At 34.1% G+C, this 18,095-nt stretch overlaps 1 protein-coding gene across 1 annotated transcript in view; it reads right to left on the bottom strand.

The window, feature by feature from the left end:
- Sntg1 (syntrophin gamma 1) overlaps positions 1–18,095 on the bottom strand; it is a 333,558-nt gene that overhangs the window by 81,364 nt on the left and 234,099 nt on the right. The window contains exons 12-13 of the mRNA XM_042687069.1: positions 10,275–10,391; positions 1,478–1,549 (exon numbers count right to left, since the gene is read on the bottom strand). Of these exons, the coding sequence (XP_042543003.1) occupies positions 1,478–1,549; positions 10,275–10,391 (189 nt within the window). The remainder of the gene's footprint in view (positions 1–1,477; positions 1,550–10,274; positions 10,392–18,095) is intronic.

Raw genomic sequence — 18,095 nt, 5'->3', positions numbered from 1 at the left:
AGCCTGGGCAGGAAAGACCATGAGACTCCTATCTCCAATAAACCACCAGAAAACTGGAAGTGGTGCTGTAGCTCAAGTCGTAGAGCACTCGCCTTGAGCTGAAGAGCTGAGGGATAGCCCAGAGTTCAAGCCTCACGACCGACAAAAAAAAAAAAGAAAAAAAGAAAAAAGAAAAGAAAATTTCAGCCATATTAAGTGAAGTAACCCAGTCCCAAAGAAATTTAGGTCCCATGATTTCCCTTACTTGCAATAATTAGTATACAATAGGATAATCTTATCAGATGAGCTGAAAAGCTCAAAAACCACGTACAAATGACCATGTAAGATGATGCTAAGTGCAATGAACCCCAAGATTTAGACACAAGAGGTCTGTCTTTATTGTTATTGTTTTAAATGTACCATGTGATTTTATTTTGTTGTTGTTGTTTCCTTTGTATGTTCTTTCCCCTGTGGCATATCCCCTGTTGTCACTGTACTGGATTTTGGTACCCTGCATCTTATATATGCATATGTCTAATTTGGGGAGGGGAAGGGGAATAACAAAACACTAAAACAAGGACACAGGATGACCCACTGCAACAAGGATACAAACAGGACAATATATTGGAAACGAACTTTACAACTTTGGGTATGGGGGTTGGGGGGGTGGATGGGATGGGGTGGGAAGGAGTGTCCGAGGTGGGGGAGGGAAGGGTAGTGGGACAAAAACAAGGAAGGGAAGGGGTAACAATGCTTGACAAGAAATGTACTCATTGCCTTACTCATGTAACTGTAACCCCTCTGTACAGCATCTTTACAATCAAATGAAATCAAATCAAAAACTATTCCTACTTTAACTGTTTAAAAGGATATTAAACCATTTGCAAATTAAAAAAAATTTAATAACCTGCAGTTGCAATAATTTTGTACATCACACAAAAATATCTACAACATTTGCATACATAGTCTTTTACATGCTCATAGAGATAGGCCAGACTCTATGAAACACACAAACAAAAAATTCCTACTTTTGCCTACATTTTCTAATTTCAAGCCTTACCCAAATATTTTCCAAATTTCAGTTAGGAAACAAAATGAAGCAAAAAACTAGAGACTAAGGTGTGTGGCTCACCTGGTAGAGCTCCTGCCTAAGAAGTTTAAACACCGAATTAAGTTCTAGTACCAAAAACATCAGGTAAGTAATTGAAGATTGACAGACTGAATGTAATTGTCTTTTTCCCAATGTTCTCCTGCTAAACTGCAAGCTTTCCTTGACTGAGGAATGGCGGTCCAGTTGGTGAGTGACATAATATTCTAATTGGATTCCTATGCATTGTCTGCACCTTGAATTTTATCTTAACTTACATACTTCTTTCTTTCTTTTCATATTCTTTCCTTTTATGTCCATAGGTTGCTTTTGTTCATGAGCTCATTAGAGTTCAAAATCACAACATGCTGAAGAAACATCATTAATATATCCACTACTTATTGATCATACCTTGAGAATTTTGCACATAATCTCATAAACTGAGAATGTTTTCTCTGCTCGAGTCCAGTCCCAGGTGGTCACCTATAAGAGAAGAGAAAATAATGCTATTTGTTTTAGAAAAGTCGATCTTATTCTCTTCTTTAGTTCATTGCTATATTAGGGTGATACTTTAATATGCTATAATAGTGATGCTTTCACAGACTTCATTTCATGAAGTCACTCCCATGTTTCAAATAATTTTTGGTTTCCTCTGATTTCTAATCTTTTCTTGGGGTGGGGCATTTCATTCTTTAATATATACTTTTTCCAATTTTTGTATATTAATTGTGCAATGCCAATTGTACAATTGTGATTTCCATAGATACACAGAATATATTTTAATCATATTCCTTTTTTCTATTACTCTTTCTTATTCCTCCCTACTTTCCCCCATTTAATAAACATGTTTCTTTTTGTCTTTTCTCTTCTGGTATTGAAGATTGAACCCAGCCCTGAATTTGGCAGTTCAGCGTTTTGCCATTGAGGTACTTATACTTCCAAAATGTGCTTTTTAAAGTAGGTTTCACTATCACACATTCATAGTTACATACAATATATTTGGTTTGTCCCTTCCCCATAATATAACCCCTGTTTTCACTGTATTTGATGTTGGTATAATTTGGGGAGGGGAAGGGAAAAAAATGTTTAAATAGGGATACAGATTGACCCATTGCAACAATGAGACGTACAAGATGCTATGTCGAAAAACGAACTTTACAATTTAGGAGTGGGGTAGGTGGGGTAGGGGGGGATGAGAAGGTGGGGGGAGGGGGGAAGGGGGTAGATGAGGAGGTGGGAGGGACAGAATGGCAGGGGAAAACAAAGGAGGAGGCAATAATGCTGGATAAGAAATGTACTCATTACCTTGCTCATGTAACTGTAACCCCTCTGTACAGTAATTTCACAATAATATATATATATTTATGTATTTGGATCATATTAATCCTCACTCTCATCACTCTCTCTTTCCACCTACCAACCTCCTTCTGCTTGTTCCCTCCAAAACAGTCTGTACTCTACATTCAAGTTTTTGTTTTTACATTTGAATCTGATTATGAAGATTCGTCTTTTTGAGTCTAACTTATTTCATTTAACAAGATCTCCAGGAAGTGGCCCTGTGGCTCAAGTGATAGAGCACTCACCTTGAGCTGAAGAGCTCAGGGACAGCGACCAGGTTCAGAGTTCAAGACCCACGACGTCCCCTCCCCCCCCAAAAAAAATCCATGAAACAAGATCTCCAGTTGCACCCACTTACCTGGTGTTATGTAATTTCCTACTGAAATAGGGTTGAATAGCACTGCATTGTGTATATGTGCCACTTTTATCTATTATTTTTTGATGAACCACCTGGCTGATTCCTAAAGTTAGCTATTATGAATAGTTCAGCATAAATATGGTTGTGCAAGTGTCCCTATTGTAGGCCTATAAGTATGTCTTTGGATATATACCTGGGAACGATATAGCAGAATTATATGATAGTTTTCTATTTTTAATTTAAAGGAACAATCCTTCTGATTTACACTGTGATCATGTTACTTTACATTCCCCTTAACTGTGTATGGGGATTCCTATTTCCCAGTGTCCTAGCCAACAGTCACTTCTTTGTTTCAATGGTAGCCATTTTGATTGGCATAGAAGAAATTTCAAAAGTCTGATTTGCATTTTATTTATGGGCCAATTTGCCCATCTGTTAATTGGAGTTTTTTGGTATTTAGTTTTTTCAGGTCTTTATGTATTCTGGTGAGTAATCCCTAGTAATGCTATATGTAATGGATAGCTGGGAAAGATTTTTCTCCCATTCTGTTGGCTGTATCTGGAGTTTGGTAACTATTTTCCTTGTTATGAAGAAACTTTCAAACTTGCTGCAATACCATTTCTCAGTTTCTACTCTTATTTCCCGATCAATTGGAGTCCTATTCTGAAGGTCACTGCCTGTGACATTGTCTTTAAATGTTCCCCTGTGCTTTCATAGGAGCTTCAGAGTTTCAGGTATTGCTGGGTGCCAGTGGCTCAGGCCTGTAATCCTAGCTACTCAGGAGGCTAAGATCTAAGGATCACAGTTCAAAGCCAGCCAGGGTAGGAAAGTCCATGAGACTTTTACCTTCAATTAGCCACTACAAAACCAGAAGTGGAGCTGTGGCTCAAGCGGTAGAGTGCTCACCTTGAGCTGAAGAGCTGAAGGACAGTGCCCAGAGTTCAAGCCCCATGACCAACAAAACCAAACAGAGTTTCAGGTATTACATTTATGTCTCCAATGCATTTGAATTGAGTTTATACAGGGTGAGAGATAAGGATGTCGTTTCAGTCATCTCCAGTTTTCCCAACACTAGTGTGGAAGAGTCCATCTTTTCTACAGTGTAAACATTTAGCATCTTTGTCAAGAATTAAGTAACAGTGTCATCTTAAGCTTATTTCTTGATCTTCTGTTTTGTTGTTGTGCTGGTATTGCTTTTGTTACTATGACTCTGCTATACAATTTGAATTGAAGTGTTATGATACTTCCAACATTATTCGTTGTGCGGTGGCCTTCTTTGGCAACTTGAGAACATTTATTTGTCAACATAAAGTTTAGCATTTTATTTCAACTACGAAGAATGTCATTGAATTTTGGTGATGATTGTGTTAAATCTGTAGCCACTTTGAGCAAAAAGCCATGTTTTCAATATTAAATTTGATGATCTACAAAGCAAATTAGATTTTTCTGTCTTCTTCAGTTTTTCAGTGTTTTGTGATTTTCACTGGACAGCTAATTCACTACCTTAAGTTTTTATGTCTACAAATTTTATTTTATTTTATTATTATAACTATTATTTTTTTGTTGGTCGTGAGGCTTGAGCTCTGGGCCTGGGAGCTGTCCCTAGCTCTTCAACTCAAGGCTAGCACTCTACCACTTGAGCCACAGTGCCACTTCTGGTTTTCTGGTGGTTAACTGGAGATAAGAGTCTCATGGACTTTCCTGCCTGAGCTGGCTTTGAACTGTGATCCTTAGATCTCAGCCTCCTGAGTTGTTAGGATTACAGGCATGAGCCACTGGCACAAGCTACAAATTTATTTTTAAAAGCTATTGGAAATGAATTTGTTTTCTTGCTTTTTCAGAGTATTTGTGATTTATATATAGAAACGCTACTGATTCTATATAACAATCGTGCTAAAATATTACAAATGTTTATAAGATCTAAGAGTTTTCTGGTGGGACATTTAATCTTTTGAGTATTTGACCATATCAGCTGCAAAGAGGCCTATTTTATTTTTTTCCTTTTCCCACTTGTATCTCCTCTACCTAGGAACTTAAGTACTTATATTGATTAAGAAAAGGGAGAATAGAAAGTCTTATCTTTCTTTCAATGAAAATGTTTTCACCTTTTTCCCATTTATTACAAAGTTGCCTATAGGCTTGTCATATGTATCCATTTTAATGAGGTATTTCTAGTTCATTTTGCGCTTTTATTCTGAAAGTGTACTGAATTTTATCACTGCACTTTTCTGCATCAGTTAAAATAATCATGTGATTTTTTTTTCTCCTTTCTGCTACTGTGTGAGATATAGTAATCTACTTAAGGTTGATCCAATTTTGCATTCCTGGAATGAACTCAAGTTGATCATGGGGCATAATCATTCTAATATGCTATTGAATTGGATATAAATATATTTTATTTAGAATTGTAGGTCTATGACCATCAATTAAATTGATTTCTTATCTTTTTGGGTGTTCTTATCTGGATTTTCTTATCAGTAATAATGACATCACAAAATGAATTTGGCAGCTTTCTGTCCCTTTTTATTTCATGGGATAATTGAGGAACATAGGTGTTAATTCTTCATTAAATGTTTGATTGTATTCAGCTGTGAATCCATCAAGTAAATCCTCAAATTTTACTTCTTCAATGTCATTATCTGTTATAAACATTTTAATTTGTTTATATCCTCTAGGCTTAATTTTGGTAGATCATATGTATCTAGATATTTATGTATTTCCTCTAGAGTTTGCCAATTATTTTGAATGTGAATTTCAAAAAATACCCTGTACCTATGTTAATTTGGGTCTTCTCTGTCTATTTTAATTTTTGATCTAAAACTTGATTTATCTTCTGTATCTATCATTTCAAGAGCCAGTTCTTTGCTATATTAATTGTTATATTATTCTCTTCATGTTCATTTCATTAATTACCACTCTCATTTTTATTAGATTTTTACATCTGCTAAGTTTGTAGTTAGATTGGCCTTATTTTTCTAAGATTTGGAAGTCTATTATTAGGCTATTTAAGATCTTTGTAATTTTTTAATACAAATATTCACAAAATCCCTTTACTGCATAGTACAGGTACAGATTTCTTGTGTTTTTATTTTCATTTGATTCTAAAAAGTTTTACATTTCTTCCCTTATTTCTTTGAGGAACGACTGAAAATTCAAAAGTTTAGTGTTCAATAGCAATGCTGTTTGTATAGATCCTATATGCATTCTTGATATTGTTATATAATTGATTTGTCATTTTTATCTGGTGAATAAAAACATATAACTTTAATTTTCTTGAATTTTTTAAGATTTCTTTATGCCCTAAAATGTGATATATTTTGGAAAAGGGCAATCACTATTAGGAAGAATGTATATTCCATTGCTGTTGGAAGGAATGTGCTGTAGATATTAATTTGATTAGTGGTGTAATTTAATTCTAATGTTTCTTTATTACCTTTTTTTTCTAGAACATGCATCTGTTGATAGGAGTTGGGTAATGAAGTCACTGTAATTATTGTCTTTGAAATCTATCTGTGTCTTTTTATACAATAATGTTTGTTTCATGAAATTAGATCTAACATAGTTATATGTGTATGAATGTATTACTATTGTTTCTTCTCTTTGCATTGTTCCTTTATTAATATGTTACATACTTTATCTCTTCTGACTGATTTTTTCTTGAGGTTGGATTTGTCAATTAAATATAGCAATTCCTAATTATTTAGCTCCTATTTGATTAGTACATTTCTACCAATCCTTTCACTTTCCATTTTTCCACTTTTACTTGTAGCCAACGAAGACCAGACTTTGTTTTAATCCAATCAGCCAAACCACGTCTTTTAGTTGATAGTTACAGTGATTTAAATTTGAATTTGAAAAGTATGTTTTAGTTTTAATAATTTCCTTGTATTTTCCCTGGATTGATTTGAGCATTGTTCATTTACTTCACCATATTGATATTAGGAATTTACTGGTTTATAAGTTGAACATGTTTTATTCATTTATTCTTATTCACCTTTCTATTTCTCATATGAAACATTTTTGTCCCTGAGCTCCCATGTTGGTGATTGTTTCTTTCTTATCAATGTGTAGAATTCCTTCAAGTGTCTTCTGCAAGGCTGGCTTAATGATCACAAATTCCTCTATTCTATACATACGTCTAAAAGTCTTTATTTTTCCATCAATTTTAAGCTATAACTTTCCTGGATATAAAGTGTTGAGTGTCAGCTATGTACTTTTAGAGTGTGAACTATTCACTATGAACTCTTCTGGCTTTCTGTGACTCTCGTTAGAGGCTGATGTAATTCTCATGCATTTGCCATTCTAAGTAAAATGGCAATTTACTTTTCTTTCAGGCATCAGTATTCCTTCCTGTTTTACTGTTCATTGACTGCAGTATGACGCAGAGAAGTTCTTCTCAAATCATTTCAATTTGGGGTCTAAATACTTCCTTTACAAGGAGCCCCAGATCACTCAGATTTGGGAATTTTCTGATATAATTTCATTGAATATATTTTCTTTGCTTTTCATTTTTATTTCAGCTTGTTTTTCTACCTGACAGACTGTTAGATTTGATTCCTTGGCCATTTCTCTGTGTTTTTGAAACATTGTGCCTGTTATTTGGACAAATCAGTTTGTCTTAGCTATCATAGTAAGAATTCCTTATTGCCTATACTTCTGAACGGTCCATTTGCAACCCTCTTACTTCTCAAGATAATCTCCTATGACTAAGCCTTATCTAAGCACTACAGGAGACCTCCCTCAGATTCTCTGACATGCTATTTTCCATGTCATTTTCCCAGAGTAATTGAATCTCAAATAGGCCCTCTCTTATGATAGTACCCAACTAGATATCTCTGAGATGTGGATAGCAACAAAAATGGATCTCTTCTCCAATTCTGACCAATCTCATAGAAGTCACTGCCATATCAGAACTCCACAATGGGTTCAAGACTTGTAAGAAATGCAAGTTTATCTTGTGGTTAGCACTGACAGTGGTATGTTGTTCTGCCTGGCTTTCTTTGTGGCTTTTGTTTTCAGATTCCCTTCATTATTTGAGAGCTGGCATTGGAGATCTGGGCTGTTTCTTGTCTCTGATTAGCTTTCTTGTTTCTGTGCTTCTCAGCTGTCCTGTCACCTCTGTCATGATTTCAAATGCATTTTCTCTTTCTCTCTCAGAAAAGAGTCTATCCTTTGTTGACCTAATGCCCAGAATCACATGGGAGAAGCTTCTTTCTGTGCTGTCTTGGTCCAGAAAGCGATACTAGGCTTTATTACCATTTATTGTAGCATTTATTTTAGTAAACACTTTTATTTGACATAAAATGCTGTCTGCCAAAACTATGTTACTGTATATGTTTTAAATGATGTGTAATCTCCATAAACATAATTAATGAGAAATTGTTTCACAAATACTTAGTAGTTGGGCCAAGTTAAAAACAGAAGGATGTGAAATATCCACACTGGCTTTGATAAAAATATGATTTATGTTAAGAAAACAGTCTATGATGCTTTATGACATTGTAAAGACATCAATAATGCAAATAAGTTGATGCTCTTCAACTTCAAGACAACAGCAAGTCAAGCTTGAAAATTCCTAGGCTTTGTGGATTATCAGATCTGTCAGTGCATGCTCTGTCATTTAGTATTTATATTCAATAAATATTTATTGAGTGCTTACTGTTTGGTAGGGTACATATTTCTGAAAGTAAGATGTTTGATACAACACATAAGCCTACATGTTGTACAAATTCCACTGACTAGAACTTAGAATATAATAGACTAATGACATGACTGTTTTGGCTTAAAGATACTGAGACAACATAGGTAAACATATTCTGATAGTTGCAAAGAATAGTTCACAGCTATAGTTTGGACCTTAAGAAACCCTACCCTTATATACTGATGAGTAGGTCTTATGTCTATGGTACTACTGAGAAGTGATGAAACCTTTAGGAAGTAAAGTCTAATGGAAGAAAAGTAGGTTATGAGGGATTCCCTTGAAGGGGATATTAACACCCTTTCTTTCTTTCTCTCTTTCTTTATTTACCTCTCTCTCTCTCTTTCTTTCTCTTTCTTTCTCTCTCTCTTTCTTTCTTGCTTTCTTGTTTCTGGCTGCCATGGAGTAGGAAAACCTTCTCCTTTACATGTTCCAACCATGATGTATTATATCATGACAAGCCAAACAACAGGGCCAAGAAATCAAGGACTAAAACCTTTAAATCAAATTGTAAGCCACAATGAAACTTTCTTCTTGATTCATCTAAGTATTTTTAAAGTAATGGGAACTGAACAACACATAGACTAGAATAAGCTAATGATTTTTTCCAAGCACTATCCTACTCTTTTTAAAACACTATCCTACTCTTCAGGTTTATAATATCATAGAATGGAATATTGACTAAATTTAGATAGACAACATTCATTGTTAAAACAAATTTGAGATTCACTTATTGATAATGATTCAAGTCTAAATGGAAAACTTACTGTTAACAACTAAAAGTTTCAAATACTCTAAAATGGCCCTTTAAAATTTCTTTCAGAAATCATGATAACACGCACCTTGATTAATAATTAACCTTTTTTTAAAATAACACTTTTATTGTAAAAACATCGTAAAGAGGGGTTATAATTACATCATCAAGGAAATAAGTCCATTTCTTATCAAGCATTGTTACTTCTTCCTTTGTTTTCCCTTACCATCCCTGCCATTCCATTTCCACAACTACATTCCCCCCCTGCCAAATTAGTGAAGCTTATTTTTCGACATAGCATCTTATACATCTCACTTTTGCAATAAGTCCACCTGAATCCCTATTTGAACAATTTGCTTTTTCCCTTCCCCTTCCCAAATTATACCAACATAAAATACAGTGAAAACAGAGACAGGGATTATACCATGAGGGAGGGACATACAAAGCAACAAAAAAAATCTCCTTATAAATGCATTAGAAACAATAGCAAGAAAAAAAAAACCACTTGTGTCCTTATCTTGGGGTACATTTCACCTAACATCATTTTATCTGACTTTTTCTAATTGTCTCAGACATCTACTAGTTATTTCAAATAAGGGAAATCATGGGACCTATGTTTCTTTGGGCCTGGCTTACTTCACTTGCCCCATTTGCTAGGAAATGGAAAGACTTGGAAAAATTATATTAATAATTAATTTTTAAAAATCTCACTCCAGGTATACTCAAATGTTAACACAATAGTTTCTTTCATTTTTATTCAATTAATTATGTACACTGGCATAAACTTGTAAATATTTCAAAAATAATTTCCTATGTTTCTCTGCAATTTGTTTCCTTAATTTCTGGGCTAAAAACCAAAACTTCCTCCTAAAATTTTCAAGGATAATAAAAGAAATGTTTAATGCAAGGATAGTTTCTAGTATGAAATATCAGAAAAATGTGTGCTCTTCCAGACTTTCTTCATGATATCTTGCTAATATGCTACTTAGCAATAGTTAAATGATGTCCATCAGTTATGACAATGTTTAAACGCTCTATGCATTTGGATAAAAACACTTACTGGAGGTGCTGGAAACTTGTAAAGACATGAACCCCGCAAGGCGAGAAATGTTGGAGAGTACAATTTGTCTTGCAGGGGGTCCTGCTCCCGCACTTCACACCAACCCATGTAGACTATCTGCAAGAAAAAATTAAATATAAAGAAGGAAAGAAAATCATAATGATACAAAGCAGGTCACAATATATAATGATTATATGTATGTATATGTATAAGTATATACAAAAGTCAGCATAATTGTCAAAACTCATATTTAATCCCTCTAATTGTCAAAACTCAGAATTATTATTGTGTTTTTCATATCTTCTTACATCTCTGATAAAATTAGCAGATTAATTTACAACAAAATTATGCTGCAACAAATTTACTTTTAGTAAGTGAAAGTAAACCTCTTATAAGTATTTATGTTTTACTCAGTTTTTATTAAGTGTTCATTTATGCAAGCTCAATAGCATGGTTTATGTTTCCAGTTTCTGCTATAAAAATATTTACTTATAAAAAAGTCTATTGACTCATTCCATTAGTTTCCAATTAGGGCCATTTCATTATGCAGAAATGTAATCTTCACATAAGAGAGTTAAGTTAGCAAAGGAGATAAGTGAGAGAGACACATCTGGCAGGCCCACACATCCGAATGTCACAACAGATCAGCCCAGAGCTTGACAGAGATGGGCTAATTCTTCATCTCATATGGTTATAGAATATGCGATCATGTTTTATATATCAAGTGTCAATGTTAGCTAATCTTTGCTTCTGGCTATGAGAAATAGTTGGATCAATTTTCAAAAGAAAGCCATGATGTAGGAGCCATTTCTCAATTTTCCATTATTTAACTATTGTGAAAGTCAAACATATGAATAAATATTAATTAAATGAATATGACAGTCTGTGAGATTTATTTAAATTGCATTTTTCTTTTACCAAAACCCCATGTGAGTAGATATACTTCCACCCTTATATAATTTATTTTTATTTTGTGATCGGCAGAATTTTTCTTTTCAGTTTTTCTATGTTGCTGAGTAGCCAATGAAATATTAATACACATGACATGAGTGCATTTGGGCTAGTATCTTGTGCTACTCCCATTTCTTTTTTTGGGGGGGCGGGGAAGTCATGGGGCCTGAACTCTGGGCCTGGGCGCTGTCCCTCAGCTCTTCAGCTCAAGGCTAGCACTCTACCACTTGAGCCACAGCACCACTTCCAGGCTTTTTTCTTTTTGCTTATGTGGTGCTGAAGAATCGAACCCAGGGCCTCATGCATGCAAGGCAAGCGATCTACCACTGAGCCACCTTCCCAGCCCCTGCTACTCCCATTTCTTTAAGAAAAGACATACTTGACCTCAGGTGGAAGATGTGTATTTAAAGAGCTCAAGTGAAAGTCTGCACCCAAACTCTGCTAACTTCTGATTAGTGGCTAATGCCAGACATTAACTCACTTAAAGCAAGAAGTGTTTTGCTAGCAAATCACCTAATTTATGGGTGGAATGTTAGGATAACAATGATATATTTACAATAAGATGTCTGTTCACACATGAATTCCATCTTTTTTTCCGGATACTATGGTTAATTCTACTACATTAATAATTTGCTCATCATCTTACTATCTCAGTATGTATTACAATAACCTTATATGACATAAAAGTCCTGATTTAATGACATAACAAATTGTGATTTAAACAAATTAGCTTAATGAGTGAATGAAAGTATAAATTAGAAAAAGAATTTGAACCAAATTTCTTTGCTCTGTAAATTATGTATTCTTTAATCTCTTAGATTGCTGGTATGTATGTCTAAAATTTATATCATAATAGAACTAGTCATAAAATACAGCTGTAATAATCATTTGGTGTTGCATATATGGTTACATGCATAAAAATCAGATAACCTCATAATTTCAAAGAGAAAGCTTACTAGTTTACCATTTCATAAAGGAAATAACATTATAAGGACACATATATACATATATGTGTGTGTGTGTATATATATATATATATATATATGGATATATATATATATATATATATATATATATACCACAGACACACACATGCACACACACACACACACACACACACATATATGACATATAATGGTCTGTAATATAAGAGGGAATTAATTAGATTTTCCCACTAGTAGTTGTGTTTTATTAAGCAACTTCAGACAACTTAACAACTAAAGTTTCCTTGTAAAGTTAGAAAATAATAATATTCTTAAAGTACTACTTTTTTATAAAATATAGGAAAATAACCAGGAAAATCCACAATCATGTAGAGAAAAATTTATTTATTAATGTAAATATGGACAAATTTTGTCATTAAATTACATTCTATATAGAAAGGTCACATCAGGGAACAAGGTGTTTTTCAGCCTCTCCAGCTGAGAGTACATAAAATGTTAGTGTCCAGGATTCTCAAAATGTGTCTTCTGGGTTTACCAAAAATATTAGATTTTATCTAAAGTAACAGACACCAGCACTCTAACAGTGTTGAGACAAAGGCCATGAAGCCTTTGCCAGAACTAGAGCTACAGCATAAGTCATTGAAATAATCCTGAAATAGACAATTTCACAATTTTGCTTTGGCTTCTTTATTATCTTCAATGATAGTTTCTTAGCATTTAAGTAAATAAAAACCTCTTGGGATGAAAATTACATTCTATTTTCAATACATTTTCATAACTCTCCTGCAGCATAACAAAAATAAGTGAAAAATGAAAAATTAAAACTTGTGGGTTTCTCCTGAAGTATATTGAGAGAATATCACACAGAACAAAAACAATAGAAAATCATACTGAAAAGATCCAGATGTTGGAATATTTGGACATAGAAACCATGCTTGCCACATGCAAGGAGATAAGACAAAGCCAGGCACCAGTGGCTCACACCTGTAATCCTAGCTCCTGAGGAGGCTGAGAGCTGAGGATCACAGTACAAAGCCAGCCCGGGCAGGAAAGTCCATGAATTTATCTCCAATAAACCACCAGAAAATTGGAAGTGGTGCTGTGGCTCAAGCAGTACAGTGCTTGTCTTGCACTGAAGAGCGCAGGGACAGCGCCCAAGCCCAGAGTTCAACCAGAGTTGAAGCCATACGACCGACCAAAAAAAAAAAAAAAGAAGAAGAAGAAGAAATAAGACACAGCTTGAAATATTCACCAGGAAAAATTATAAAGTGCTTTACTTATAAATTAGACAAGTATATATTTAAAATTTATACTTGGGGTAAGCAACTAGTTTAAAAAATTGAAGAACTAGAAACATTCTTTATTTTAAAATTTCTAAAAAAATTTCTACACAGCAAAAGTTGGATAAAAACTAAGAGGAGAATAAAAGAAAATAGTTACAATTAGAGTTTGAAATGCTTTTGAGTTTCAAGAGATAGAAAAAAATGATAGAAGACAGTTAAAGAATTGCAATAAGAAAAGTTTCTAAAATTCATAAAAAGGGTTAACCTACTGATAGTCACAATAGGGTACTTCATCCTGAGTCTTCAGAAAACCAGTGTAAACAATACATATTAATATGGCAAAGGCTGGGAATGTGGCTTTATAGCAGAGTGCTTGCCTTGCATGCATGAAGCCCTAGGTTCAATTCCTCAGTACCACATAAAAAGAAAAAGCTGTCAGTGGCCTTGTGGCTCAAGTGGTAGAGGGTTAGCCTTGAGCACAGAGAGGCTCAGGCACAGTGTCCAGGCCCCAAGTTCAAGCCCCAGGACAGGCAAAATAAATAAATAAAAACAACCAACCAAACAAATAAATAAATGGCAAAAATTCAGAAAAAATATTACCTTTAAAAATTTATATGTGGTTTACCAAGACACATGTGGTTTACCTGACATGTGTAACTGTAACCTCTCTGTATATCACCTTTACAGTAACAGTAAATTATATTTTAAAAAAATCCAATGTATAGCCTACAAAAAGAAGAGTAAGTGAAGGAGCTTGTAGGGGAGAAATGGGTGAGAATGTCAAAAGGGGTGACATAGAACAAGATAACTTAACTCTAGATAACTTAACTGCTTTGTTAAATGACAACTCTTGTACAATTACTTAAAGTTATTTAAAATAAAAAAGATATTCAGCTCTGTTTTAGGAGGAAAATAGAAATGTACCCATTACCTGACTTATGTAACTGTAACTACTCTGCACATCACATTTACAACAACAATATTTTTTTAAATGACATGTATGTGAATGTGTGTGTGTGTTCATGTATACGTGCAGTGTATATAAACTCAGGGCTTTGTGAAAGGTACACAACCACTCACCACTAAGCCATATCCCAAGGCCAAATATTACATTTCTATGAAATACTAAATTGATACAATTACACTGACAACTGCTTTCTCAAAAGAATAAAAGGTAAGGCAGCATATCATTCAAGTTAAACTTTAATGAATCGAATGAAAAAGAGAGCCAGACTAGATTCTATATACAATAGAATTTGCAGGCGAGATTCAGATTTAATAATAGGTAGACACTTGAAGTGATAAAGTCAACATTGAAGAACCCAACATAATGGATGATGCAGAGACTCAGATGCTAGAAATATGAAAGAGAATGAATATAAAAAATTTGCATAGATTTGTTATTATAACATGACAAAAGCATTCAAATTCAGTAGAAAGTAGTTTTGGACAAAGTAATCTCAGTTATTTGAAGATGACATAAGCTACATTTAACATTATATTTTAGTAGTCACAGATATATTTTGAAAGTAACTTCTGTAAAAGTGTTAATCTCCAAATTAATCTCTGTGTAAAGCTCTAAGAGAATAAACTTCAGTAGTAAAGCTTTTTTGAACAGGTTCCCCATAATATATTTCTTAATTTCAGTGGCAATAATGGTTTTCTTGTTCATTCCTAGGTTTCTACCACTTGAACCATGCCTCTAGTCCAGAATTTTGCTGGTTAATTGGAGATGGAGTCTTTTTTTCTTTTTAAAATAATTTTTATTGAGATTAAGTGATTACATAAATTTCACAAATTTCACAGCATTGTGAGATAATGATACTTAGTAGAAGTCACAAACACATTTTAACCTTCACAAGGCAAATTGTCATTATCATGGTCTATAATGTTTGTGAATTCTATGAGCTTTGACAATACAACTATTTCTTCCACATTGGGTGATATGTACATTTCTTTCCTTTTGTTTAGGATAACTTGTTCCCTCTTTCCCACTCATGCTTTCCCTCCCATCACTGCGTTCATTTTCATCAGGGTCCACTGCAGCTGATGGGCTCCTTTGTTGTATATTTTCCTGCTTCCCTCTGATTCTGTGTCTTCCTTCTACCTTCCCTCAGATGTGCACACACACACACACACACACACACACACACACACACACACACACACACACACACACATATATGCCTTATATGTGGTCAAGAACATGGAGCTATTTAGTAATGATATGACAAATTGAATGGAGGTCCTTTGTTTCTCGAGTCCTGTTTACTTTCTCATATCTCCTTGCATTTTTTACTTCACATCCACATATCAGGGAGACCATGTGCTGTTTGTGTCTCTGATCTTAGCTTACCTCACTCAAAATGATTTTTCTAGTTCCATCCATTTCTCTCCAAATGCCATTGTTTTGTCATTTCTAATGGCTGCATAATAAGGAGATGGAGTCTTGTAGACATTTTTGCTTAAATTGACATCAGTTCTTGATTCTCAGGTCTCATCTATTCTAGAGTACCTAGGGCTACAGGTTTCAGTCACTACTGCCCAGCTGTAGGTTTGCTTAGCATTTTAAAATTTGAGAAGACCTCAAAAAATTTTGATGAAGATATTTATTTTCTTAATGTTTCTTATACAAAAAAATAAAGCTATCCATTTAAAGGATATTAATTTGTTTTATTTTATTTTTTGTTTTAATATCAAATTTATTAAGTAAGGACTCAATTCTAGAAAATTCAATGTGCAAAATTTAGATGTACAGACATTTATACATTTGGGATGATTTTCTGGTCATCATTTTTTTTTTTTACCTAGTGATAAGTTCCATTAGTCAATGTTCTGTTGCTATTAGTTACAGTACACACTAACTTTGTATTTTTTAAATATTTTTTATTGTAAAGATATTCTACAGTGGTTACAGTTACATGAACAAGGTAATGAATCCATTTCCTATCGAGCATTGTTATAACCTCCTTTATATTTTTCCCTTGCCATCCCTTCCCTCCCCAACTCCTCCATCCATTGCCACCCCCTCTCCTACTCGCACCCAGCAAAGTTGTAATGTTTGTTTTCAACATAGTGATTTGTACATCTCATTTTTACAATGGGTCATCCTGTATCCTTATTTCAGCATTTTGTTATTTCCCTTCCCCTCCCCAATTCAGAAAAATGTTTTATAAAAGATGCAGGGCACCAGAATCAAATACAGTGACAACAGGGGTTGTACCATGAGGGAAGAACATACAAAAGAAACAAAAAACATCACATAGCACATTATAAGTACATTAAGGAGAACAGCAACAAAGATAAAACCTCCATGTCCCTATCTTGGGGTTCATTTCACTTAGCATCAGGTTATATGGTCATATGACATAGTTTTTTGACCTCTTCTGCTTGTCCTAGACATACACTAGTTATCGCAGATAAGGGAAACCATGGGACCTAAGTTTCTTTGAGTCTGGCTTACTTCACTTAATATAATTTTTTCCAAGTCTTTCCATTTCCTAACAAATGGGGCAGTGTCATTCTTTCTGATTTTAAACAAATAAATAAGTACAGTTTAGTAAAAATAGCACATGAGAATATTTTTTGTGATATCAGTCATCTACAACATACCTGCTCTATATTTATGACAGAAATGAGGAAAAATCAACTATCATCTACATTTCATGAATATAGCTTTGCATAAACACTTAAAAATACACAAGCATCTCCCAGGGGCCTCAAAACACACTCTAAGAACCATTAAAAAATAAAAATTACATTGAATATTATAATCATTAAGGTGGTCACATTAAAATTACAGAGAAAAGTTCTTTAGCCAAAAATTATAAACTTGAAAATAAATAGAAGGAAAATACATTAGACAATACTACTTAGTTCAAAAGAAATCAGGTGGCTAACAGGGAACAGAATGATGGAATTTTTGAGAATATATACTAAGGGGAGATAAGGTAACCAGCAGAACGAATAAACTGTGCTATGCAGATAAATAAAATAGCTTGGTTCTAGTGAAAGATTTCCTGCTGCTTATAGCATATAAATAAGTGCATAAAAAAAGCAGAAACAAAATGTCAGGTTTTTATCTTGTTTTAAAGGCATATTAGAAGCATCAGAGTACAGAAAGCTAGAAATAAAAGTAACTGGAAAACACACTGAACAAGTGCAAGGCAAAAAATAAACTGCGCAGCAACACTAACATTAGAATGCAGACATAAGGCAAGAGTCAATTCTAGAAATGAAGAGGAGCATTTCATGATCTAGAAATATCATATCTACAGAAAAGACATAGCAATGTGTCCTATAATATTCTCTCAAAGCATAAATGAAAAATCAGCAGAGCAACTACAGCATGGACAAACAGCCATATGAGACTTTAGCATAATTTCCCCTAACAAACAATAAAGAACTAAAATCTACTGAGAAATATAATTTTTAAATACATATTTTTATTGTAAAGATACTCTACAGAGGGGTTACAGTTACATGAGCAAGGTAATGAGTCTATTTCCTATGGAGCATTGTTACCCACTCCTTTATTTTCCCCCTACCATTCCTTTCCTTCTCACCTCCCAACTCCTTCTCCTGTTCCCCGCAAAGTTGTAAAGTTCGTTTTCAACATAGTGTCTTGTACATCTCACTGTTAC

Source organism: Dipodomys spectabilis, unplaced genomic scaffold (genome assembly GCF_019054845.1).
Source record: "Dipodomys spectabilis isolate Male_0828 unplaced genomic scaffold, ASM1905484v1 ptg000099l, whole genome shotgun sequence".
Lineage (NCBI taxonomy): Eukaryota > Metazoa > Chordata > Mammalia > Rodentia > Heteromyidae > Dipodomys > Dipodomys spectabilis.
This window is presented reverse-complemented; position numbering and strand designations above follow the sequence as displayed.